This window comes from Lates calcarifer, linkage group LG17 (genome assembly GCF_001640805.2).
Source record: "Lates calcarifer isolate ASB-BC8 linkage group LG17, TLL_Latcal_v3, whole genome shotgun sequence".
Lineage (NCBI taxonomy): Eukaryota > Metazoa > Chordata > Actinopteri > Centropomidae > Lates > Lates calcarifer.
This window is the reverse complement of record NC_066849.1, coordinates 9,890,754-9,918,418: the sequence shown is the minus strand read 5'-3', so window position 1 is coordinate 9,918,418 and position 27,665 is coordinate 9,890,754. Positions and strand designations below refer to the sequence as shown.

Below are 27,665 nucleotides of genomic sequence, written 5' to 3'. Positions count from 1 at the left end.
TTCAATAAATACCATAAATAAATAAGTCAGGATTCCATAGCAGGTCAGTTTGCACTTGTTTTCACTGAGCCATTCATGCACTTCTAATAAAATGGTTGCGGACCAACCTTTTGAAATATAACCTCAGGTCACATTCATACTGCAAATGACCAAACATCCCTCTAAACAATGCTGGCTCTGTTGTAGATTGCCAAGCTGAATCAGCCAACTTTTCTGTGAATGAGCTGAGGACATTTCTCTTTCCACTCTACTTGAGCTGTCAACACATCACTCTGTTGTATCATCTGTCCACTTATCCTTGCATTTAATTTCTTATTCTTTCATTCAAATGCTTAAAGCTAAAATGTTATTAGAAAACAGCTGGTTTGATGGTCCTGTTTGGCTTTTGTTGCATAAAAGTTTTTTGCACCAAACGTGTTATTGTGCTGGAAGGCACAATAGATAGGCGGGCAAACTGAACATCAAAATGACATAGTGATTCGACCACATAATAACCCATCCCTACCCTCAACCGCAGGATACAATACAAATCATCATTCATTGTGGATACTTCACGGCCCTGCAGTTGTGTTCAAGTAATGACTGCGACATATATATGCGTGTAACGATTGTTCAGCTATTGTTGAGCATTTATTGTTTATTTATTTTGTTTATAGACTTTTGTCCATTAAACTCTCTCAGATCAATGGCACAAAAGTGTAAGACTTCTTGAACAACGTTTGTCTATAAATGCTGTAGTGACAAAGTTGTCTTCATATAGGACTTCAATTGGTCAAGGGCCATTGAGCCAGATTCAGGTCTACCAATATCACACATATTTATTATCTCTCTCCATCTCTCTCTTTAGTGAGGGAATACAAGTGCATCATTTTGAATTCAGTATTCATAACTGTGTCATCCTCTGACAACAGATGATTATGAAAAAAACATCAAGAAAATCACTTTTATTGAAGTCCTTCTCAATACCTGAAACCAGAGCAGAGAGAAACTACATGCAGCCCCAGTTTTCTCTCTGTGCGTCCCATATGCATCTTTCTCACAGCAGACATTTTTTTACTTGTCACACAGGTGCTTGTGCATTCTATATAGGTGCACCAGAAGCCCTGTGCTGTATATAGTGGTTAAGTGACTATAGCATTCATCATGAATGAAAAAAAAAACAAAAACACTTTGCTGAAAGAGAGAAATGTGTTCTTGGGGATTAATTAAAATTCAAAGAACAATTCTACATATATTTTACACAAGTGTTTGGAAGCTGGAAAACAGCACCAGCTGTACAGATGTGCTCCATGTTCTGATACATTAATAATAATTTCAGGTGTGGCTCATTTGTAACAGTGCTTTAAAATTTGAAGAACTATGCATCTATTTAGCCAGATTCCGATCATTTTGACTCTGATTGTTTATATTACATGATTAATATGATGTAACATATACATATTAATAGCAATATCATATATATTATAGAATTAAAATTGTCATTGTCTAAAAAAGTGTTGTATGTAACCTGACAGTGACAAAAAGTAATAATAGAGTGGAAGATAGTATGATTAACAGTCTTAATAATGCTTAATCAACGATAGAAACGTTTCCGTTTGTCCGTGAAAATCTGATGTTAATTTAATCTAATATTAATCAACTGCTGTTAAGTCAAAGCTACTGTTTTAATACAGCAAATCGTTTTGTTCAGTAGTCTTTCATCAGGGCTTAAAATAGAACACATTTATATTGTTATCGTGAAGCTCTGTACAAATATGCATGTACTGAGCTGTGATTATGTTATGCTGTCACGCGCCGTGGGACGGGTGCTCGCTCGTGCTCGCTGTTGTTGGCCCACGCGCTTGCGATCACGGTCCCCTCGGTGACGTCTGTGTCCCCTCTGCTACCAGTGGCCCCCTGCCATATTTATTCATGCCGGCAAGATGGCGGCGATACGGACGAGGTGTTATTGCCAGTGGACATAAAAAGGAATTTTATTCAAAATATAGAGCCGAGTCAGATACGTTTTTACACTTGACCGTATTGTGTGTGTGTTTACCACGTAACGAGCGTCGACGTTTTTTTTATATTACGCGTTTCAACGTTTTTTTCTCACAAAATGTTCACGTTGTAGCTCGCTCGCTAACCGACCAGCTGGCTAACAGAGAGCAGTTACTAGCTCGCTAGCTATCCATCACAGCCAAACCGCCGTGAAGTGTAGAATGGGAGAAAAGCTGGAGCTCAAGCTCAAATCACCGGTTGGAGCAGAACCTGCTGGCTATCCGTGGCCATTACCAGTATACGTAAGTGTTAAACCTTAAAAACGATCTGGTTATAGATTGAGATTTTGTCTCTGTTTTGTCTTTGTTAGCTAGCTCTTTGCTAACATTGGCTAGCTGAGGGAGCCATGGCACGCTCGTCCGGGGAATCAGGTCATACTGGTCGGGATGGTGATAGACATGGTGTATCAGCCAGCTATAGTGACTGATGAGATATTTGGCTTGTTTTTTTTTTACCTGTGCTACCGAAAATCATTCCAATAAAATTGGTAACATACACTCTGGTACATTTGAACAGAGCAACGTTGCAAAGTAGCGATAAGTACAACTAAACCAGACACTGACAACCGGCAATAAAAAGTGTTTTTAGACTGGAACGACTGAAAAACAGACACCTTTTACACCTAGTATCATCTCAGTGTGCCCGTTACTCATTTTTGCACAGAGTGTCTGGGTTTTGATCCTGTATGTTCCTGCTGAAACCCATGTAAGTAGACTAAAGTCGTACAGAAATGGGTAATACCTGTTTTTCTCTGCTCGGATCCACCATCTGATACCGGCAAACGATCGCAAAGAGCACATAGCGATATAGAGATATGAACAAGACGTGTGTGTGTGTGTGTGTGTGTGTGTGTGTGTGTGTGTGTGTGTGTGTGTGTGTGTGAACCCTGTGAAGTCTGTGTTTCTCGATGCTGCACGCGTGTGAATGGCAGCATTGCATTCCTCGAGTGCTTTCTGTGTTTTGTTATCTCATGACATCCTTGTGATTGAGACCAGCTGGGAATGTTTGGTAGTTTGAACTCTATACATCCACCGAGCCCCCGATCTATGCGTGCTCAAGGCAGTGATAGTCAAACTTGCTTGCTCCTAGTTGTATTTCCATGAAGCGTGCTGTCAGCACGTCAGCGTCTGATCGCAGTTGACTCATTGGAGATAAACGGAAAGGGAAGCGGTTGCGAGCTCTGTGGTCTTTGAGTTAGTTTAAACTGAGTCTCTCATTTATAGTAATTGCGGTGAGACAGTCGGTGCTGACTGAAAAAAAAATAAAAAATTCTCAGAATGTCTGTGGGGTCTTGCTGTACATCTCCTCTCCACCCACATTGTACCAAGTCTGGCAGTCTGGTTATTTTATTTCCATCTTGTAGTCTGTTTATCCCATCATCATAATATGAACTGAAAGGGTTTCAAGTCATTGAGTCAGAGTCAGTTGATGTAATCAGCCGCTCCTCTCTGCTTTGGCTGACAGAGTTGACCCTGCCTTTACACCAGGCCAAAGTCTGATAACACTCACAGCCCCCCCCCCCTCCTCCCGCATTTATAGCCTCACCCATTTCCTTATGTTATGGTCTGTGAGATTAAACACGAGAACAAGCATGTCAACATTTTAATATACTGTTGACCTGCATGATAGTTATTATGCTGGGACTAGCTGTCATGCACTGAATTAGAAACAGCTGATGGTCCTGCATGTGGAGTTCTGCAATATGGAGCTTATTCATGCCGTGCTCTCCTCCAGTTTTCAAAGGGGAAAGACTTCCTCTCTCTTCTCCCTTCCTCTCATGTCCATATGGTCAACTCTACAGGGAGGAGGATAGAAGCGACTGCTCCTGTTCAGCAATGCTATATTAATAGAATTCAAAAACACATGCCAGTATGTGTGCTCAAATGTTTTTTTCCCCCAGTCACGTTTAATGATCAGTTTTTAGCCTAGTTGAACTGCTTGCTGGTAGCAGCAGATCCCACTCCATGTAGATTCATTCTTCACTCCCACTGAGCATTAAGATTGCTTATCTCACCCACAGAGCATGAACACAGTGCTGTCTGTGTTTTGATACACACAACATGGCTGTTGTACAGGCTGTTGCAATATAATGCATGCTGTTAGAACCAAGTCCATAAAAATAGGCTGTCTCTCTTTGGTTGTGTGTTCCATTCTGTGTTTGGTCTGCGTTCCTCCCCGTCTCTCACTAAATCCCCACATCTGTGCATCTGTAAATGCTTCCATATGAAGAGCACCTCTGGTGTGGTGCAGCTCTTTGTCCATCTGGTTCTGGGTAGTGGGCACTAACCAGCCCTACATAGCATTTCAAAGACACTGCTGCTTAAGTACTGTTGAGTGTCTTTGGGTTTGTGCTCACCTGTGTACTTGTGTACTTATTCACAAGGCTGTAATTACTGTAGTAAAATAAGCGTTGTCTTAAGAATATATCATGGATTCAGTGTTGTTGCAGCATGGAATAACAAAGTAACTGTCATTTTTGCAGTCTTGCCATTGTTTTTAATCAAAGTGATTTTAATGTACAGTGTTTCTGTGTTACGGCCAAGCAGCCAGCCATTGCAGGTCAGTTGAGCTGTAGTCTCTCATTGTCGTCAACATGTGACCTGCTGTGCTTATCTGTCAAGATAAAACAAATGGACATATCAAGACACCTCTAGATTGCAGTATGTTTGTATGTATGTCCCACAAATCCTCTCTGTTTAAATGACAGAAAAGATCAGCAAGCACTAGTATCTTGTTTTAGATACTGATGCTCTGTCAGTTGGTTTGTCACCAAGAGAATTACCTGTATTTTGTGGTAAGTAAGAGTACTACAAGTGTAAAAGCGGCACGCCTGCCTTAGTCATTTGTTCTCATGGCTGCTGAGGTGTACGTAGTGGAGCACTGTGTGGCGTAAAACCCCAACACCCACGATGCGTCACACTGATGTTAGGAGAGATTGACTGAAGAGGTGGTTTTCAGAGGAGGAGTCACACATGCGTCAGTTGTACCCACAGTGGGGAGAGAGGAGGGTCTCCTGTTCTTTTTGTCTGACTCTCGCTTTCAGACAGTGTTTATTTTTAGCAGCAGCCCTGTGCTGGTGTTGCTGTGTGCCGTCTTTGTCTGAGCAGGTGACCTCCCCCCTCCGACATCTCATTCACTCTCTCACACTGTCTCTTTCATACACTCACACACCTTGTATAACCTCCCTATTTAGTGGAACATGGTGTGTCAAATCTGTTGTGCCTGCTGTATGTTCAAGAAGATTTGTAGCTCATGCTGCTTATTAGTAGTTCTGCTAGCAGTTAGCTTGATAATATAGTTGCAACCGGAACACTGTGCTGACAGAAATAGAAGGAGATTTCCTGTGTTACCATGCATATTTGAGTGTGTGCGCATGCATGTTTGAGCTTAGGCGGAAGTTTGCGTAGTAGTGGCGGGCAATATTGAGCGGGAAGCCGGGAGGCTGTGAGCTGTGAGCTGTTAGCTGCGGCTGCTCTGCCAGGCCTCAAACAGCTGACAAATACCAGGCTTCCCCCCTCTCTCTGGCCCCCCTCACTCTCCCCAGTTTCTACCACTTCTCGCTTTCACTTTCTTTGCTTTTACCCTCTTTTCTCTTTACCCTCTGATTTCTCCTCCTCTCTTACTTTCCCTCTTTTCTTTCGCTCCACCAGAGGCTCTCCTTGGCAATGTGCTGGAGCAGGAGACAGAAAGTGGGTCAGTGGGTCAGCTCAGGCAACAGGCTCAGGCTGGCTGCGCTCTGGGTGTAACTTGAGTCCTATTACTCCCACAGAGCTGCTCAGTGCACTCCAGCTAAGATTACTAACCATAGATTCCCTGCACGGGATCAATAAACTTCATCTTATCTAATTTTATTAAGCTTTGTTCTACTTTAAAGTGCCAGTTATACCAGAGTTACTAAAATTGGTTTTCTCAGACATCGTTTACAATGATCTGATTTAGCCAAGTATTGAATTAATTGAACTGATTTCCTGAAGGAGGGTTAGAGTTACTCCAGGTGAAATTAAGCTTAATTTAACTTCAGATGAATGCTGTCTGTCAGTGCAAACAAGCACTGCAAGACAGAGTAGGATTTCAGGGCACTCTTTATAATTTTGTGTCCAAGAGCATTTTTACAGTTGCAAAGAAAATGCCCGTAGAGATTATTTCACTGCTGGAGCTCAAGTTTGCATTATTGCAACAAAGAAGAAAGCCTATACCCCCCCTTTCTCTAAGTCCCTATCACATTAAAGTTTTTGTGTTACCTTTTATCTACTCCTCAGGTTCCACCACATTATGGACTTGTTGTGTTTATAATAAGTATCTAATCCTGATTTAAGATGTGTCTCATAAAGCCACCTTAAAACCACACGGACTGTTCTAAAGAATTTTATACATATACTCAGGTCCGATTGCTGTGTCTGCACACCGTTGCTTTGATACAGACACTGCCAACTTTGTGAGCATACAGGCTGGTGTAGTAGACTGCTATGGTTAAGAGACTGTTTAATTCAGAATGTACAGTGTGTGCTGTAAACATTTAGAGTTTCTGAGTAGTTAAAACAGCACTCAGTGACACTGGTGGGGCGCACAGTTGTGTCTGCGTTGGCTGTTAGATGTTTTAATAGATGTTGTGTTCATTGTAAGATTAAGCTGTGATTAAGTAATGTCACTGTGCCTGTGTTTTAAATTAATATATAGTTTTCATTCAGCTTTGCTCACCATAAATTGTATGATACATATAGCAAGAATAGAAATTGTTATTCAGATAATCTGCAATATAACATCCTGTGCTATCATATCAGTTTCTTATTTGAGACATTTCTCTTTACCGTGATAGCAGAGATTTTCAAGAACGCTTTGACCCTAAGTTATCAGCGTTAACCACCTGCTGGGCATTGCTATTTGACGCACCTTCAACAGTGTCTTTGGGTCAACTGCAGCCAAGAGCCACCTTTCTCAGATGTTTTGCTCCATTATTCTCGGTACATCCCCAGGTGGTGGTGCAGCAGCAGGCACGTCTCTCTGCCACCCCCTGCAGCTGACCCTTAGGACCCCACACTTTGTCCCTCCGTCTTAGCCAGAGCCAGAAACTCCCTTCCTCTGCCTCCTCTTCCATCCCTCCACCCTACTTTTCTGCTGTCAGCACTCTGTATTTGTCCTTCCTCCCCTTGAAGGCCGCCCTCACTTTTTCTTCCCACAGGACAGTCAGCTCTATCATTAATACAGCCCAGGCAGAGGTAGACCATAGGGTGATGTCTGGTCTAAGAGAGGATGTGGTGATCTCTGGTGGGAACTTCAGCCCTGTGTTGAGGTCTTGTGAAGGAGTTTTCTTCTTTTAATTCAGAACCTTTTAAGTTCAGTTAGTCTGTATTTTCTTATTCAGCAAGTGTCCACACAGAAAATACAGACAAGCTGAAAGAGAATAGACTTAAAGGAAAAAAAAATCTGTCACAATACCTGCTCTTTCTTGGTTGTCTCTTGGACTTGGGATAGGGTCATATGTGGGTCTGATGAGGAAAATCTGGCTTGAGTTGTGTTTCCCCCAGGTAATGTCCCAGGTTGTTCAGATGATCTTGTTGCCCTTGAGTCACTGCCCTCAGTTTTATGTCTTCTCTTTTATCTTGACAACTTTAAGAAAATTACTGTCTCTCTCCTTTGAGCTTCGACCACATCTTGGGGAACGTCCCCCACCTGAACCTCACCCTCCTGACAACTAACATTTGTATTTATTAATTACTGAATTAAGTCAACACTAAACCTAAATGACATATATTCCCCAAATTGTAAAAAAGATAGTAGAAATACGAAAGCACATGCAGACAGCTAGTTTATGGGTTGTAACTCTTGATCATTTTCTTTTTCTGTATAGTCATACCTGGCTTTTCTGTATTTTAAAGGATTATACGCACTGTTAATGCTTTCCACACTCAGTTTCCAGTGTATTAGGTACACCTAGCTGAAACCAGTGCAGTCTGATGAAGCAGTCCCACAATAAATCCCACTGTCAGGAAAGCTATAATGACCTGTTTTTATTGAGACCCTTTTTTAGAGGCGATGATTAAACTTTATGGTCATTTTTGTAGGCTGCAATTTGTGGTGCTATTGAATTGAACATTTAACATGTCTCCTCTCTCTGTTTTCAGGATAAACACCATGATGCTGCTCATGAAATCATCGAGACCATTCGGTAAGTGACCTTAGCTTCCACCCTATGACTCAGCTCATGTACACTCCCACATTCACACAGACAGTAAGTTAGTAAGATAGGTGTGTGATCTAGTGACAATTTAATGTGTGTACTTTCTCTAGGTGGGTGTGTGAGGAGATCCCAGACCTCAAACTGGCAATGGAAAACTACGTACTCATTGACTATGACACCAAAAGGTGAGTCCAGGGGCACTGTCACTGACACTGAAAAAAAAAACATGACACGTCATACTGAAAGAACAAGACAGTTAATGTGTCAATACTTTCATCCAACCATGTTAACAGCTGAACCTTTTTGTATGTCTAAATACAAGTCTTTGTTTTCTAATTGTCCTAAATTGGTTTTCTTAGGCCAAAAATATAACTGAAAAGTAAAAAGATTAGTTACATTAAGGTGAAATTTGTTCATGTGAATGCAACACTAAAATAGATATTGGATCAGGAAGTTGGATTTCCTCTTGTACAAAATGATGGCATTGATTTTGTGTCTTGTTATTGTCACAGCTTCGAGAGTATGCAGAGACTTTGTGACAAATACAACAGGGCCATTGACAGCATTCACCAGCTTGTGAGTTCATATGCGTTAAGGTTTTTCAGTGTTGTGTAGGAGCAATGAAAGTGAAAACATTAGTCAAGTGGAAAACACTGTGTCTGTGTATTTGGAGCGTATTCCTGGGGCTGAATTTGTGCCATGAATTTATGACAAATACTCGCCTGTATATGTACATGTATTTACCTGTTTTTTGTTTTAGTTATTAATCAAGATACTTCTTAAGAACCAATGCTCTCCTAGTCTACTCTGTTTGTGTCTAAAAAACAGTCAATTCTTGAATTTTGCATTTACATCATACATCATACATTTTACATTTTATTGTTTTTGCATTCATTAGTATTTGGAACAAATACTGATACCGGTACATCTTTAAATGGCCAGTGCTAGTTGATAATACAGTCCTCACAGTGATATATGGGAGAGGCCACTATTGTCTTGCTTTATGAATGCTAGTGAATAAATATATAAAAAAATGAAAATCCAATCTTACAGTGGAAAGGGACCACCCAGCCCATGAAGCTGAACAAGCGTCCTTCTAATGGGCTGCTGAGACACATCCTGCAGCAGGTGTACAACCACTCAGTGACCGACCCAGAGAAGCTGAACAACTATGAGCCGTTCTCCCCTGAGGTGTACGGAGAGACCTCTTTTGACCTGGTGGCTCAGATCATTGACGAGATGGAAATGATGGAAGATGACACCTTTGTTGACCTCGGCAGTGGTTAGTTTGTTGTTGTTTTGGGGCATCCAGGTTTCAGAAAGTCCTTAAAATGTTGTTTCAGATATGCTATTAGTTAAGTTAATTGTAGACTAGTAGTGTAGTGGGAATAGATTTTGATAAACAAATAATGATGAGGAAATTATAAGGTTTTAATTTTTAAAAGACAAGAAAGATGCATAGAGATCTATGAGTTGGTCAGGATGCTTGTGTAGGCAGCAAGACTGATAGCCTGGGTGTCTTTATATGTCTGGTATAAGATATGAACCTGTAATTGACTTTTTCAATTGTTTCTTATTTGCAGGAGTGGGGCAGGTGGTGCTGCAGGTTGCAGCAGCAACCAACTGTAAACACTACTATGGCGTAGAGAAAGCAGACATTCCAGCTACCTATGCAGAGGTAACTACATAAAAATCTCACAGGGACAGAGGATATTCCAAAAAGGAAGCAGAGAGAAGCGAGAATAAATCCACATTCATTCCAATAACGGCACTGTGTCAAAAAAAAGCTTCTGCAGTCATTGTAGTAAAATGACTGCAGAAGTAATGTGTTGGCATAGTACAGTTGCCACCACAGACAGTTCTGGCAAAAAGTGTTTCCGCTGTGTGGTGTCTTTGTCTGATCAGCCCTCAAACTGGTTTCCTCATTAGTATTAAATTTTCTCACTGATTCCCTGTAGCAACACACCCATACCAGCGTGGAATAAGCATGTCTAAGAATAGCCCCACGGCACAACAGCACAAGGGTCTATTCTTAGTCTGAATGTATCCTTAAATGTTAAAAGCCTAACTTCAGTTAACCTAAACAGCTGCATATCCAACTCAAAATCTCACTTAAGGGCTCTAGTTAAGTTGATAATCCTTTTTTCTGGAACAGCCCGTGGAACACACACAGCAGAGCTGTTTGTTTTTTGAAAATATTACTGTTATTGTTATATGTTACATTGTCTCTTTCAGACCATGGATAAGGAATTTAAGAAGTGGATGAAATGGTATGGGAAGAAACATGGGGAGTACACAGTAAGTTGACTCTCAGTGTGGCATTTACTCTGAATAAGACTTTTCATAGTTCACACTTTAAAATATTTTAGGTATTGGGTATTTGGCAGACCCAAGGGTATTTTTACCCTAACTCTGTTTATTTATTTATTTACTGTTTTTTTCCAGTTGGAGAGAGGTGATTTTCTCTCTGAAGAATGGAAAGAAAGGATCGCTAACACAAGGTGGTATACCAAACCTAGTCATGTGACACAAAAACGATTAACATCAGGTTGGATGACCAGGTTTAACTGTGGTCATGCAGATAAAGAGCATCATATACAGCACTACAATATTTATATCTCACGTGTTTGCTATAACATATTCTTCTCTCAAAACTTTATACTCACATGTTTAATAATTTTTTCACTGACAACGGTAGATCTAAATCGTCCCTTTTTGTCTGTCTTCCAGTATTATTTTTGTGAATAACTTTGCCTTTGGTCCAGAGGTAGATCACCAGCTGAAGGAGCGCTTTGCTAACATGAAGGAAGGTTAGTATTTTTCAGCTAACCACTAAATTATTTTGTGATCACACCTTGTGGATTATATTAAGGCTCTGTAGTCTAGAGAATTAAAAAAATGGTTCAGTCATTTTTTGTAACTAAACATCAGCACTTTTTATGGCAATGACATTTTCATTCCATAGTGTTTGTAGAGCAGTTGGTTTATGATCAGCAACAAGTTGTAGACTTTTATGAGGCCTCTTGAGTGATCTTAAAAAAGGCTGACAAATAAAAGCAGGTGTTAATAGCCTTTACTCATGACAACAGAGCTTTCAAGTTTGTTAAGAAAACATCAAAGGTTCGTGTTGGTAGTACTAGGAATGACGCCTTGGCTCCATGGAAAAGTATTTATTCAGCTGTTCTCTTTGGTGATTAAAATAACAATGGCTGATGGTTCAGTCGCCACTGTGTCAACTCTTGACACTTGACTTTTGACCTCACAGGCCTACTATCTCACTTGCCTCTTGGTTTTAAATTCTAAGCATGTCAATATGTATAATGTGTCTTATACTCTACTGTGTCTAATTGGGGAAGCGATTGTGTTTCATATTTGCTATTTGCTTCATGTAGTGAGCTGTAGGGGCTACTCTGTATATCCAGTGTATAGCATCTAGAATTTATCAGAAAGAAAAAGTTTATATTTATTTGGTCTGTTTGTTGTTTTTTTATTTGCAGGTGGGAAAATTGTATCCTCCAAACCTTTTGCACCTTTAAATTTTAGAATAAACAGTCGAAACTTGAGTGGTAAGTACCATAGTTATTGAACAACAGATTTTTTTTGTACAAAGCTTCCTTTGATTTGTGTTTGACATGCATGTTTTCTTCTCTGTCCCACAGATATTGGCACAATAATGCGTGTGGTGGAGCTGTCTCCACTGAGGGGCTCCGTGTCCTGGACTGGAAAACCAGTTTCCTACTACCTGCATACCATAGACCGCACCATAGTAAGCCCTGAAAATTTTCTTCATCACTCTTCCTGTAACCAATGATTAGAGCAGGACCCAAGTGCAGAGGCCATAATTTCTGGCAGAGAAGATCTTTGGAAGAAAATAGTAAAACAGTAAAAGACTGCCCATGGTATACATTAGAGACAACTGGTAACCTCAGCTCAAGAGATAGGCTGCCATTATAACAGCTGGTGTTGTCTAAATGAGTAGTCAGTCAGACTGACCTTCCTCTACTCACTCTTTATGATTTAGTTGTATATTTTTACCCAGTGGAGGGTGGTGAAACTTCTTAAAATGCTACCACAGCAGTAATAGTGTCCATGTCCCAGTAGGGATTTGGCTCTATTTTTGTACCTTTCAGAGAATGGCTTTTGGATAAGCAAGCCTGAGTTAAGCTGCATGCAGATCGACTCAGACTCTGCTTATAGAAATTGCAGCCCCCTCATCCCCCATTCTCCATTCTAGCAGTGCAGCGGGGGAGTCATTGCACCTCTGGTGAAAAAAGCAGGGTTATCACACAGAAAAGTTTGGCCACGCTCAACTTTTGCCACAGTGTAATGTTATCCACCAAGACACTGTGGTTGCTAATCACATACGTGCAAGCACACGTTCATGGTGGATTACTTTGCAAAGAGAATGCTGTACTTCTACTGTTTATCTTGGGATTGTGACAACAGTAATCACTTGTGAAAATGATAAATGAAAACTTTCTGGTATATTAATCAAGAGTGATGTCTAATATTTTCTTGTCTTTTTTCAGCTTGAAAACTATTTTGCTAGTCTCAAAAATCCTAAACTCAGGGTAAGTCATGGTATGCCTCAATGTATTGACAGCATCACTGTATTTCTTTCGTACATTAAATAATTAAAATGGCTCATCTTGTGTCAGGAGGAGCAAGAGGCAGCTAGGCGACGTCAGCAGAAGGACACAAAGGACAGTAAAAGCAATAGCACCACGCCCACAAAACCGAAAGAACAAACCAAGGTAGGCCATGCACAGATTTACCAGACTTTGAGTGAATTCAGTTTTTCTATATTGTGTGCCAGTTTGCACCTCAATCAGCGAGGAGATTCTTCTGTGCTCTTTGTGTAAATGTATATGTGGGTGCCTACACGTATTACAGCAGGACTCCTGTGGTGAGGAGGAGCGTCCTAGTTTGGTGACAGTGGTCAAGCCATCTGCCAAACCGCGAAGAGCCCGACTCCTGTCCAAAGGTCGCAAGCTGAACAACAAGAAGCGTGGTCGACCCAAGAAAGCTGCCCCAGCTGCTGAGAAGAAAAACAAGAAGAATCAGAGCGCGCTGGATCTGCTGCACGCCAAGACCCTCTCTGCAGCACCCCCTCAGGGTCAGAGCGCACACACACACATTCGCATACAGACATAACATGCTGTCCATCTCTTTCACCATAATAGACCAGTCATGGAAAGCATAAGCTGAAGCTCATATTGCAGGAGAGACTAATGTCTTCAATAATGTATGCTTCATTGACTTTAACATAAATATGCATGTTGTGTGTACAGATGCATACCGGCCACCTCAGAGTCCCTTCTACCAGCTACCTCCCAAGGTCCAGCACTATCCCTCTAGTCATCTGCTGCTGAGCCCGACTCCTCCTGGTCTGCAACAACTGTTAGGTGAGCTGATTCAGTCTGTTTTATCTTTTATACTTTAAGTTGTTGTCAGGTATACAAGATACAGTTTTTAATTACACTTGATTGAAACTGGAGGCTGCAGTGTTACAGTTAAGCTTTACTATATGCAAACAGCATTGAAAATGTGATCTCTTTACCAGAGATTAACACAGTCTCCACAGGTACAAATTGTTCAAGTATCCTCAGAAATTAAGAGGAGTGGAATTTGCAAATAATAGGTCAGAAGGGGAGTCACCAAGTGTGGTCAGATAACTCTCATTAACTTGATTTTGTCCTGAATCACTGTGTTCAATGGTATAAGAAAGTGGTGTAATACTTCATACCAGTTTGTCTTAGTTCAATAATTCAGACAGCCTAACTAATGTATGCATGTATCCCCTGTTTCTGGTTTCTTGCATCTTTTCACAGATAACATCAAAGTTCAATACCTCCAGTTTATGGCCTACATGAAGACTCCTCAGTACCGCTCCAACCTGCAGCAGCTTTTAGAGCAGGAGAAGGTAATAAGTTTGGTCATCACACACTACTACTGATTTGCTGCTGCTGCAATTTCCATTGAAGATTTTACTACCAAATCATGACAGCACATATTAAGCTGCCCGTGTTCAAGTACATTTCTAATTTCTGTCTACCCTAAAAAGTAAGTTTAAAGATGTAACTGTAATTGCCTTTTTGTCCATCCTCTTACCTGTATTCTTGTTTTCCTCTCTGTCTCCAGCAAAAACACAGGGACCTGTCAGGGCAGGCAGAGCAGCTCCATTCAGTCTGCCAGTCTCACAAGGACAAGATCAAAGGTCTCTTTCAGACCAAACTAGATGAGGTAGGAGCTATCACTTTAATGTAAAGACACAGTCAACAGCATTAATATAAATTATTTAATATTAACATTCGGATATTTGCACCACTTGTTTTCTATCTCCTGTCTTGTTCGTGATCCATGCTTCTAAAGTAGCATGTATTATGAAGCAGTTTAATAATTAAGGGATATACAGACTGCATGGTTTGCATCACCAAGCCTAGCATGTGTATTAACATGTAGAGCTCAAATACAGCTATTTTGATGAAAAACATGAATCTCATTCCATTTATATACGTGCATATGTATTTCTATCTGCAGAATCCTCTGTGGAGTTGTCATGTAGCATTGTGTTGCAGTGTTACAGCAGGCTCCTGTGGTTATAAGTTTCAAGTCTGTAGTGCTTGAGTCTACACCTAGCATCTCTGTTGGGTGTGATCAGACTCTGTTGAAAGCTGTAACCAGGGTGTGATCACTGTAACCTGAGTAATGTCAGGTTGCAGTGATCACACCCCTGAATACAAGTCTGTGTTACTGCAGCAGAGTTGACAACTTTAGCCACTGGAGGTCAGCAAACACTGGAGTTTCAGTGACATTAAATTGCTCTGTAGGCATTATGTGCTTGTAGCTGATCTATGGCATTGTGTGTATCTGTGTGTGTGTATTTGTGTGTGGTGACCAGCTGGGAGTGAAAGCCCTGACTGTGGAGGACCTGCTGCAGGCACAGAAGGAGATATCAGCTCATAACCGCCAGTTAAAAGAGCAGACTAAGCAGCTTGAGAGAGACATGGCCTTGCTGAGAGACCACAGCCTGCTACTGGTGAGACCTCAGAGCCCTGTTGCTATTGTCACAACCGCCAGCCTGTTATTCCAGCATCATCCCCAGTGGTTCACACCTGTGTCTTGGAGGTTGAAGTCCAAGTTCAGCTTTAGTTTTTAGTATACAGGCTAGCAGTGTTAAAATGTTTCACTTTAATAGAGTGTTCTCCACTTTGGCAATGAAAAGCAAATAAATAGCAGCACATGTGTATGTTTGTTTTCTAGCTGAAGTCTCGATGTGAGGAGCTGAAGTTGGATTGGGGCTCTTTGTGTCTGGAAAGTTTGTTGAAGGAGAAGCAGGCACTGCGCAGACAAATCTCTGAGAAACAGAGACACTGCTTGGAGCTCCAGGTACACAGTCCATCTCATCATTCTGTCTGGATCCATTTTCAAATGCTTGAGTCTCTCTCTCCTTCCTCTGTTACTTTCCTCCATACTCACTGTGTTCTCTGGCTTCTTCCTACCACCCACTGCTCCCCTTTCATCTGTCCCACTGGCTCTTCAGAGATATTTAAGCGAATTGAACTTGTCACCTAAACTATGAATAAAATGTGATAATGAAACAATGAAATATGTTCAGGAACCAAACATTTTTCCCAGACATGTCAACATTGTTGCTGAATGCTTGTTTTATTGTGTAATGGCTCCCCCTGGTGTCTGTTTGCAGATCAGTATTGTGGAACTGGAGAAGAGTCAAAGGCAGCAGGAGCTGCTTCAGCTCAAATCCTACAGCCCCTGTGAGGGCTCCCCATACAGAAAGAGCCTGGAATCACGCTCTTCCACAGACATGGACTCCTCTAAACTTGGCCTGTCTTCAGCCCCAGCCCTCAATGGTGTCAGCCCAGAGCTTTCCATCAATGGCACCAGCTCACCCTGTTTTGACCGGGGCAATACCAAGGGGGAGCTTCTGTCTCGCTACCTGCCCATCTCTCCTGACCACGAGATCGTGCCTGCAACTCCTGATGCTCGGCAGAGGCAGCAAGGCTCCTCCTACGCTCTTCCAGATTACACACGATTCTCCCCCGCCAAGATTGCCTTGCGGAGGCACCTTAACCAGGATCCCACTGCCTCTGCTCACTTGAGAGGTCCGGGGCTGACCACACACAGGTTGGTAGGCACTAAAATCTCCCAGTTTTCAATAATTAACTTTTTTGTTTTGAAGGTCTTCAAGTTGCTCCCGAAAGCAATAGCCAATTCACTAGTAAAAACTAAATTTTTCTTAATTTTCAGGGATTTGGGTGGAGTTAACTCTCCACTTGGGGCCAAACAGAACTGCCCCTCTCCCAATGCAACTGATGTACAAAAAAATTCAGAGAGGGTAAATATTAATCTTTCTTTGCTGTCTGTGAACTTGCACTTTTGATCTCTTTTGAAGCTTGCAATCTTCTGACTTTGTTGCAGTCTTTGGTTCTCTCACAGTTCACACATTTCCCCTCACTCTCTGTTTAAGGGTTGTAAGGAGAGGAGTCCGTCTGTTCAGGGTGACAACAGCATTACAAGCCTTCCAATCAGCATCCCACTGAGCACTGTCCATCCAAGTAAACTACCAGTCAGCATCCCATTGGCCAGTGTGGTGCTACCCAGTCGTGCTGAGAGACTGGTGAGTCCCCTCATAACAGTTTTTATTTGCTATAGTTACTATAGCAGGACACATAACAGCACAATAGATATAATGGTCTATATTCAGATACATAAGCAAGAAAGATGTTGTTTCACCTGGACTCCAAAAGTTTTCAAGTTTTACACACTTTGTGATTCTTTGTGCTCATTATTTCAGAGAAGTACCCCGAGTCCTGTCTCCCAGTCAGGCCAGACCAATGGTAAGGATTACCCCCTCTACCACTCAATCTGTTGTTCACATATTATATTATATTATATATATTATTACCTTAGAAGGATACATTATAATTTTCTTCACCACATTCTCATCTCACATTAATGAATAAGATGTGGCTAATTAGGTGTATTAAATCTGTTTTGTTCTGGACTTGATAACTGGTCTTTCCTCAGGATATTCATCCAGTTCAGGGCTGATGAATGGAGGTCCCCACCTTGAGGATCATAATGGTGCTTCTTCATCACCTCCTCCACACAGCAGCACTCCTCTGACAGGACCAATAGGCAGAGGAGGTCCCATCCAGAGCCCTCCACTCAGCACTGGAGGGGTTCTCCAGTATGCAGACGGACCCCCGAGAATTCTTCCAGAAGACGGACAAGACCGCCAGGGGGGCGAATCCGACACCGAGCCCCACGACAGTGAACTGCGGAGGAGAATCTTCTTCTCCTCCTCCTCCTCTTCATCCTCGTCTTCCTCTTCGTCAGGCAGTGGAGGCAGCGCAGCCGGAGGATCACGCCTCCACCATCACACTGGCAACTCAGCCAAGCAGGGATACCACAGTAACCATGGAAACCATCACCACCAGTCCCCTGGCTCACAGCACACTCACACACCCACACATACATTGTCATCACATTCCTCTCACAGCGTTGGCTCTCAAGAAGGACGCAAGCGGGGGAGAAGGAAACGCAGCTCTGCGGGGGCTATCACAGCCAGTGGATCCCCAAAGAGGAGGTCATTCCCCGGGCTCAGCTCCAACAACCACTCCTCAGGATCGCCACTCAACATTAACTCCATGGTGAGTCACCAAAAGTATTGAGGTGGAAACCAGCAGGGAACAATTCAATACTATATTGATTTGTAAGATGCCAATTTGTAATATGATTATATGAAGTTGCATAATGAGTATTGGACCATGCAGAGCAATAATACTATTAGTCACTAACATAAATAATGAAACTTTACAGATGTGTTTCTTATGTCTGTCACCAATGGATCTTTGGTGCATTTACACCTGGATTTCTCTTTGAATGAGTTCAATGAAATTGCATTTTGTATGTCCTTTGTCCCAACAGGTTAACAACATCAACCAGCCTTTGGAGATTTCTGCCATCTCCTCCCCAGAACAATCAAGCCGCAGCCCCAGCGGGCCTGACCTGGACCAGCCTCCCATCTTGAAGAGAGAGCGCCCTCTGGAGCTCAATGGCACAGGTCGTTACTCCTCAGCCCCCAGCTCTGATGACGAGGATTCAGGATACCCTGCTGATAGCTCTAGTTCACGGTAATACAGTCACTGTAACATGAGGATATGAATAACAACAATGTATCTGCTAAGCTGCTCTTGTTGTAAGGTCTCTGCCAAAGTTGCAGGCAAGTTTTCTTTTTCTAGTCTAGTATTCTTAGTTGTTGCTTAGTAACAAGGGGATTACAGCATTTTCCTTGCTTTTACTGAAATTCACTACTGTAATTTAGTCTGATGTTTTAATTAAAATAATAGAGCATCATGTCATTTGATTACATCAACTCCTGCAGTTTTTCTAGTGCTCACACACATTTTATTTCCACCTGTGACTTTGTTTGTTTTGATTGATCATTGTTGTTTTCCTCTAGAATTGAAAGAAAAATTGCCACTATATCGTTGGAAAGCAGAGATGGCCCTGGTAGATTAGGGGATGGTGAAAGAGGTAAGATAGGAAAATGTTTGAGTCAAGCTAAAGTAAAACACTTCCACTTCATGATGACAACTGATCATCTTCTCCTCCACCATCAGGTAGAAAATCTGCTAGTAGCAGCGGAAACAGCACAGGCAGTGAGGCCTCCTCTTCATCCTCCTTGTCCTCTACCAGCAAGTGGAAATCTACCTTTTCACCTATTTCTGACCCCAAGCAACCCAACTCCGACCTGAGGCAGGGGGGCTCTCCATTCGGAATGGGGGGGTCGAGCCGGGGCACAGACTCAGATTCTGACCACAAACAACAGCATCAGCAGGTGAGAAAAGGGAGCGATGGAGAGTCATCCAGCTACATGACCCCAAATCCCTTCCTCAGTCAGGAGGCAGGGACCCGAGGTGGAGGCAGTGGCGGTGGTGGGGTCCAGGGAGGCAGCGGGTCAGACCAACGCCAGGCTCCCCAGAAACAGAAGGCCCCTCGTGACTGGGAGCTGAAGACGAGCAGCAGTCTGGCCAGTCAGAACCTCTTCATCTCTGCTGCTGCCAGTAGCGGTGGGGGGATTCTGAGTGGTAAGGTGGGAGGCAGTCCTGTAGCAGTTTCCTCAACGACAGGGTCATCTGTAGGACAGTACCTGGGGTCTCAGTTCCCACTTGGAGGGACCTCAGTCTTACAGTCCTTGTTTGGGGCGCAGACAGGCGGATCCACGGTGAGTGGGACCCCACGACTCGTCAACGGACATTCAGCCCTGGGAAGCTTTTCCAGTGCTGGGCTGGCAGGGGGAGCGGCTGGAGGTGAGCACCACTGATAAAGTGATTGTGTAAAGTTTTGCCTTGGATTGTTGTACAGTCAGAGTGAGGTGTTAGTCTTAGCCTGGGGTCAACTTGATAAAGAATAGTTGTATGGAATTGACTTGGTAATGGAGTCAGGTAAGTAGAGGCCCAGTGCTGCAGTTGTTCTGTCTGTCTCAGTCTGGCAGTTTGACTGACTGACTGACTATCTGTGCTGCCTTGCTTCGACATGGACTGGCTGCTTGAGTGCTGCAGTTGGAAACACCCTTGGAAAATGTTGCTTTTTTAGTAGAATTAATGCTTAACAAAAATACTAAAAATAGAAAAAATCTGAACAAGTCATCTGTCTTGAAATCTGTGATTGACTGTGAATTAATAATGTTTTTTAACTTATCACTTATTTCTCATTTTCTGTGGGTGTATCTGTTGGAGTTGTATGTCAGAGTCAGTTCACTTGTAAGAATAAATCAACCAAGAAATTAATTTTAAAATGAAATGAATGTTAAAAACTGTGATTCTAAATTGGCCACATTGATTTGGTTTCATCAGACTACAGTGACAGTGGACTGACTCAGTTTGCTTTTTGTGTGCTTGTCTAAGACTTGCTTGGCGCTATGCACAACCTGGCTCAGTCCTTGCTTCTCTTTTTGTCCCCCCCCTTGCTCCTTGCTACTATTATCTGCTCTCTCTCCCCCACCCCGTCTCCACTCTGTTGCCCTACCCCTCCCTCCATTTTCTGCTATATAATTTGCAGGTATATTTCACCACGTGGTTCCCTCAGTGTCCTCCCATCAGTTTGGGGCAACGCTGCCCACCTCTGGAGGCCTCAGCTCTCTGCTCAGTCTCTCTTCCTCTTCCTCTACCTCCTCGCAAACCCAGCAGCACACTACCCCCCAACCAGCCTCCACACGCCTGGCTTCAGTGTCCTCACCTCTTCCCCTTTCCCTCTCCCAGGCTCAGCACAGCCGCACACAGTCGGTCCTGCACAGCCCCTTCTCCCCCCACGCTCTCCCTGCCTCCTCCGCCGCCCCTGCACAGCGTCCCCTCCTCCTCAGTACCCACGCACTCTGATGCCCCCCCACCATCCTCTCGATCAGACTCCCTCCACTCCTCCCGTCTGTCACACTCCTCTCTCCACCACCAGAGAGCACAGTCATCCCTCTCCCTCTCTCTCTCCATCTCCTCCTCCTCCACTTCTGCCTCCTCTGCTTCTATCTCTGCTGCTGCTGCCGCCGCCGCTACTCCCTCCCTCTCCTCTTCCTCTCTGTCAACCTCCTCCTCGTCTCGTCCGTTCGCAGTGCACTACTCCCCCCGGCTGCCCCCTCCACCACCACCAGCCACCAGTTCCGGTGGTGGCGGGAGCATGTGGAGGACTCAGAGCATGCATGGCACCTACATCGCCTCCCAGCTCCCTGGCTCCCGGCCTAGATAGGGTTTGGGGGTGAGGGGAAAGGGGGGAGGGTGGGTGAGGATGGCGAGGGGAAGGGAAAGGGCAATCAGAGGGTGGAGAGAGGGAGAGAGAGACTGGTAGAGAGTGAGAGAGACAGGATACCTGTTTTCCTGTGCTCCCACAAGCTGTTGTTCTGATTGAACAAGGTAAGACAATTCTCAGGTTTTAGATTTAAAGTATAAAAACTCTGTTGGATGATGAATATGGATTTTGCAAGTGACAGGATTTAATATTGTTTTGACTCGTGTTTATTTCCATGATGAATCTATCAGCCCGAGAATCACTCATGTTTTTTTCCCTTTCTTCTTTCATTCACCAGGTAATTGATGGAAACTACCTCAACATTAAATAAACTATGCAAATGTCCAGGTGTGGACCAAGGCACTCTCCTCACTCACTGGTGCTTCAAAACGTCTGCACTACCCAACCGCCTCCAAGACCGGCTTCTGTACTGGGATCTCTCGCACACACACGTACACATACACACACACACACACACACACACACACACACACACACACACACACACACACATACACACACACACACACACACACACACACACACACACATACACACACACACACACACACACACACACACACACACACACGCTCACTCACACACTAACTACCACCACCACTATGGTCACCTTGAGCAGAATTCATCGGTACTGGTCACGTTTATGTGTTGAGTGTTGTGAGTCAAGATGCTGAAGATTTTATAACATGGAAATCAGTACTGGCTGCTGCCCAGAACTGAATGAACTGAATTATCATGTCTGGTTTAACATTAAGGTGCTCAGTAGAATGATAGTTTGTTGTTTCTTTGTCTTAGTCACCATTATAACAATTAGGATTCTGCAAAATAATCAGTTTTGAGTGGTTTTGTGTAACATTAACAACCTATCGAAGCACACAGTCCAGCTTTTTTGAGCTGAGTCTCATCGGGTGTCACTTTCCCTCCAAAGTTTCACTTCTTACGAGTGCGTGTGTGCACACACTCAAACACACACGCAGACCAGTTCACTGAACTCTGCTCAGATGTCATGCAGCTTTTCCTCTCTGCATGTGTGCTCTCTTATCTCTGTTTTCTTCCTTCAGTGAAATTCAGTGTTTGTTGCAGCATATTTGACTATGAAACAAGATGAGGAACTTAATATTTTGGTCTAACGTCACACTGGATAGTAAGATAGTTACTCATGTAGCAGAAAATGTACAAGCCCTGGCAGGATTGTTGACACCCTATAAACTCTGATTAGGTTGATTATTTGCCATATTTTTATTTTGAAGAAAATGAAAACTGTGGGTTATTCACTTTTATGTCTCTTTACTTAAAAGCAAAGTGGTAGAAAGATCACAAAAAACTCTTCTGCCTGCCCTTTTTGACATAAAGCTAAGAACTAACGCTTCCTTTCTCTGCTACTAACTGGAGCAAAACCATTGAAATTCACGTTCTGAGAAATTAAATTAATTCTTGAGGTGTGGTTCAGTGTTTCTCCTTTAATATCAGATATTAAACATATCGGTGAAAGTTTGTTTACTCAAAAAGGAGCCTTTTGTTATTTTGTTACAATAATAAGGCATATTTCACATTCTCTAAAAGACAGAATGATGAAGAGTATGAAAGACCATCAGTGTATATTGTGACGTCCTTACATATACAATATTCTAACTTTGGGAATATGGTGAATTAGCAACATTTCCAGGGTTGCCAATAATGCTGAGCAGAGAGAGTACATTTTAATATTTTTTTAAAAGACCCAATGAAATTCATTTAATGAGATGGTGCTCTGTGTAGATATTGTTAGCCACTCTCTTGTAGAAACCCACTGTTAGTGTCAGTGTAGAGTGTTGTGGCTGCACTGTTGTCAAGTGAAGCTGAATCCAGGTGTAAAAGAATGACAGTAAAACCACAGATTTAAAGATTTAACTAATTTCTGTATTTATTAACATTTTCTTCTTCAGTCAATTTGCAAAATCACACTACTATGTGGGGCCACAGCAGAAATATTCTTACAGCAGGAATTTTTAAACTTTTCTTAAGCTAAACGTATTCATATTTATCTCTGCTGTTGGGAAATGCAGGTTTAGGCAAAATGTGTTAAGGCTCAAATATGGACACATGTTTTGTGGAATTATACTGCATTTAGTTAATACAACAACGCGCACACATACACACTCATGCATGCAAATCCTCACACACTGGGAAAAACACAATTAACCATAACCACAACAAACTACTGGACTCTTTTCACACCTTTTTGTTTGCTTTTTTATTGTGTAATTTGTTTTTGTTTTTTTTTGTAAACAATGTTTGTACTGTGAATGTGATTCATTCTCCAACTGTATAGTTGTGTATAATTTAGATTATTATATTTATGCTGTCAGTCTCGCCATTTGCCTTTGTATTTGTTTTTCTCTTTTTTTTTTTTTTTATCCTGAAATGTGTTGACATTGTAGAATGCAATAGTGTGTGTACTTGACTCACAGTCTGAAAACAATGGTGCTAAATTTGGACTGTGCCTGATCTTATTTATTCTATAGTGAAAACATCAAAAACAAATCGAATACTTGGTGCTGTACACAGGGACATTTGTAAAGCCTTTTTTGGCATTTCCTTTCTCATATTTAATATGCTATTGTCTGGTTCTTTGAATGCCTAGTGTACAACTGTAGACACCACCGTTCGATAAAACTACTCTGCAACAGCTGGCTCAGAGTCTGAGTAAACAGGTATAAGGGGCCTCTGTTCATTTCTCACGCAGCTGTTTTAAACATGCCTCAGCCCGCTTTGCTCTCAATAGCGAGCTGCTCATCTGTAAGTGAACAAGACACACTGTTTTTGTACATAAGTTTTTGTTTCTCCTTGTATGTCTCCATCATAAACAGAAAGGTATATAAAATATGTATCTATATACAGTCTATATATATGAGTATATATATAAGTGAATAGGGGTGTTTTGGTGCTGGCATTGTGACCCTTAAATTCAACCTGTTAAACAGGAGGCTTGAAGCCAAGGAGAGTGAAGCATTGTCACCACCGGACCTTAACAGATGGCGCCAAACAACATGGCGACACAACCGCACCTGTATCCTTGTGATATACACACCACAGAAACCAGAAACTCAGAAGCTGTGTGCATTTAACACACAGAGGTGCTGTGGCTTGAACACAACTAGATTTCAGCACTAGAACTATTATCACTTTTATCAGATGTTTTTGCCTCTTTGTTTCTCTCTTTTTTAATTTTTCTTCTTCTTTTATACCAACCCAGATTCTGCAGGAAAAATGGTGCTTCTGTTTCCAGAAAATGGCAATTCAGATTTTACTAACGGAAAACTTTAACTGGTGCATACAGAACTAAGTGTCAGCCTCTTTTACACACACTGTCTGTCTGTAGATGTCTTACTGACTAGGCCTGCCCTTGTACTGTAAGCATACTGTGAGACATGCTGATGTAAATCACTTGTGTTAGGGTGTACGTGTGCATCACTTGGTTGGGAGTGAGAGCAGCAGCCAAGCTTTTTCTGTTTCTGTGATAGTGGGAATACACTTAAGCTCAGTTTGTGTGTGCGTGTGTGCTTTTTGTCCCACTTGCCAGTGCATATCTAAGGGAAGATTAGACTAATAATCAAAGCTTTATAGTAAACTCCAGTCCTTTGCACTCACTCTGAAAAACACAAATGTGTTTTTCACCTGTGAGTGTTTAAGTGAAAAGAAGAACGTCATTTTAGAACATGATTATAGACGATAGAATCCATTTGTTACCAGCACTGAGAGGTCCTTTGTAATTATTGTTGATGCTGTTATGATTTTCTTATTCTTGGTGTTTGATACAATTGCAGTTACATGTTATGCTTTTAACTGTGTCTTCAGATTCCTGTCAGTTTTTAATACTACTAGTCAGACAGACAGCACGGTGCTCTCCTTCACTTAAAACAAGGAAATTGCAGCTATTGATACTAAAATACTACTCTTCTCCTGTTGTGCTGCAGGGTTTTATGGTTTAATAATCCTCAACACAAGCTTGCCTGGCGGCTTTCTGGATGGTCCAGTCTAACCCACGGAGGTTTCTCTCTAACCTGGTCAGGGCAGTGCGGCGTATGTGCTGGTGAGAATAGTTTGTGGAAACTGCAAAAGTTACAGTCATTGCAGATTTCAAACAGTTTTGTAGCTACTTGTATAATCAGTCAAAGGGATGAGGTGCTGTTATCCAAGTCCTTTGGTGCATGAGCGTGATTTGAACTTAAAAGCTTCTATGCAGTTCTCCAGCATAACTCCATCCTGGTACATTATTGGTAGATAATCTGTGAGAGCGTTGCAGTTGAGGCTGTTTACTCTAAATCCTGCCAAAGGTCTTAACTCAGGAACTTCCCACATTGCTTGAAACGATGTAATGATGTAAATGATTTCTCTTTGAACTACTGCATGTCACAGAACCTATCCACCATCTTGTGGCATGACGAAGTCCCTCTCTAACTCAACTCAGGACCAGGACAAACGCCCCCTCAGTAGGAGTATTTCAAGGTAAAATTAGCATCAGGTCTCCTCAGATTCATTCTCACTGTCACATACCTCCAGCGTCTCCAGTGAAATCCAGCTTTATAAAGCTTTATGAGTCAGTCTGATCTCGAGAAGCTGTGAAATGGCTACGACTTTCAGCATCTTCCTCATCTCACAAATGCCTCTGTCTAGATTTGTGTCTCCTAAGAAGGAGGTTCACCGTCCTTTTGTTGGGGTCCCCTCCCCCCCTCTCCCATCAGTTGTGGGTGTGGTAAACTCACATTAAAAGGACAGGCATGAACTACAGTATGCGTATTGTGATGTCTGATTGGTGAAGCCAGGGCAGGTTTGAGGTGCAATAACGGCAAACCTACTTTCCAAAAGGCCCCGGGTTTTCATGGAAAAAAAATGTTACTGTTTGGTGTTGGTGCTTTTATCCTAAGATGTTATAATGAAACAAATGGAATTAATGTTTTTTTTCTGCGTTTTATGATAATTAATAAAAATGTTTCATATAATATTTGAATTAATTTTGTTGTGTAGTGGCATTTATGTCTGATTCCACTCTGTTTCCCCTCATGGAAGACTGGCAGATCATACTGAAGTTTACACATCAGTGAATAGTTTTATTTTGAAATTTACTAGTGAGTAACACCAGCTATGGCGATGAAGCAAAAAGGCAGCACTTGTCAAAAACAGTGTCAGTATATTTAAAACAACAAAATGTCTCCACCTTGTTGATGTGTTGTTGATTTGTATCAAACTTAACTGAAGTGAATATTTGACACTGATCACGTTGAACCTACTTGTTTGTGATGGAGTGCTGCTGCTGTTTCACTTCCTTCACATACAGCCAGAGCTCCCAGGACCACAATTCAGGGAAGTGAGTGCTAGTTTTTGTGCCAAAATGCCTGTAATGCCTCAGAGAAAACTTCCCAGTGAGTTGGTTTGATGAAACTTTTCACCTGATCCTGTAGTCATTAGATACTGGTGGAGTCGAGACAGCCCAGTATAGTGGCTCACAGTATGAAGATGACTGCTAAATTCACATTGAAATATATAGAAACGTCCTTAGAAGAGTTACACCAGATTATAGCACGCTTTGATTCCCACAGCATAGATATACTTAAGCAACCACAAGGATGATGTGGTACCTACAGATACTGTGTTGATAACGTTCGAAGAATCGTCCGAATAATTCTTGTCATTCCTCCCTGAGGATTTGTTAATGTTCAGGAGTGAACCTTGGATTTATCTCTTGGGATACACAGCCACTGAACAGCTCAGAGACCTTGACTGTCTGCAAAACAAGACTGCAGCTGTGAGACTCGTGATGGGAGTAACGACTCTGAGAGGAATCAGATCTCATGTCTCCGCTCCCCTTTGTGTGCAGGATTTTTATCCGACATTCCCAGCAATAATAGATACAATTGTATACATCCGTTAGTCTAACATGTTGTGAATTATATTGTTGCATGCTGCTTTATCATCACCTTGTTTGAAGTTCATCCAAAGATTTATTTACTGCACTCTACTCCTTCTCTGCTGGTCCATCAGTCAACATGAATGATCTAGTTGTTTTGAAGAACTCGGTCACATTCTGACCAAGAACAGGTCAACAATGAAATCAACACATCGCAGGATAGTTAGAAGCAATAAAAAAAAAAATCAAGTGCAAAACTTCTCATAACCTGCAAAAAAAGAGACACTGCTGCAAATACAATATGGATTGGATACTCAAGATATAATTCATTAATTGGACAGAACCAGGATAGCTGTTTTTCCCTCCATTTCTGGTCTTAATGCTAAGCTAAGCTAACTGTCTCCTGGCTCCAGCTTTATATGTGATGCACAGTGAGAGCCGTATCGATCTTCTCATCTAACTTTCAGCAAAAAAAGCGAGGGTGTATTTCCCAGAATGTCAAACTGTTCCTTTAAATCATCTTGAAGAGGGAGCTCAGGTGTCCTAATTGCTGAGAGCATCATCCTAAGATAAGGCAGTATTTTCTAAAAGAGGCTATAATGCAAAGATCATTTTAAACTGGATGCCTTCATCCACACCTGTGTAGGTTTAGTTCTGCACTTCTACTGTGTATTTTAATTGCAATGCAAGTATAATATACTTAACCTCAGAATCTGAGCTCAGTCGTTTTCATGA

The 27,665-nt window shown here is 42.1% G+C and overlaps 1 protein-coding gene across 1 annotated transcript; it reads left to right on the top strand.

Moving 5' to 3' along the window:
* Window positions 1-1,892: 1,892 nt before the first annotated feature.
* dot1l (DOT1-like histone H3K79 methyltransferase) lies at window positions 1,893-24,566 on the top strand. The gene is given in 30 exon segments (XM_018667371.2): window positions 1,893-2,282; window positions 8,163-8,206; window positions 8,329-8,403; window positions 8,731-8,794; window positions 9,272-9,500; window positions 9,802-9,896; window positions 10,454-10,516; window positions 10,664-10,719; window positions 10,949-11,028; window positions 11,716-11,784; window positions 11,878-11,984; window positions 12,748-12,789; window positions 12,877-12,972; window positions 13,112-13,334; window positions 13,510-13,623; window positions 14,050-14,141; window positions 14,360-14,461; window positions 15,120-15,257; window positions 15,482-15,607; window positions 15,924-16,363; window positions 16,487-16,574; window positions 16,707-16,856; window positions 17,034-17,076; window positions 17,267-17,892; window positions 18,170-18,375; window positions 18,705-18,778; window positions 18,865-19,554; window positions 20,306-20,538; window positions 20,540-21,147; window positions 21,321-24,566. Coding segments are annotated over 29 exon segments (4,890 nt in total). The 5' UTR covers window positions 1,893-2,201; the 3' UTR covers window positions 20,984-21,147; window positions 21,321-24,566.
* Window positions 24,567-27,665: the final 3,099 nt, after the last annotated feature.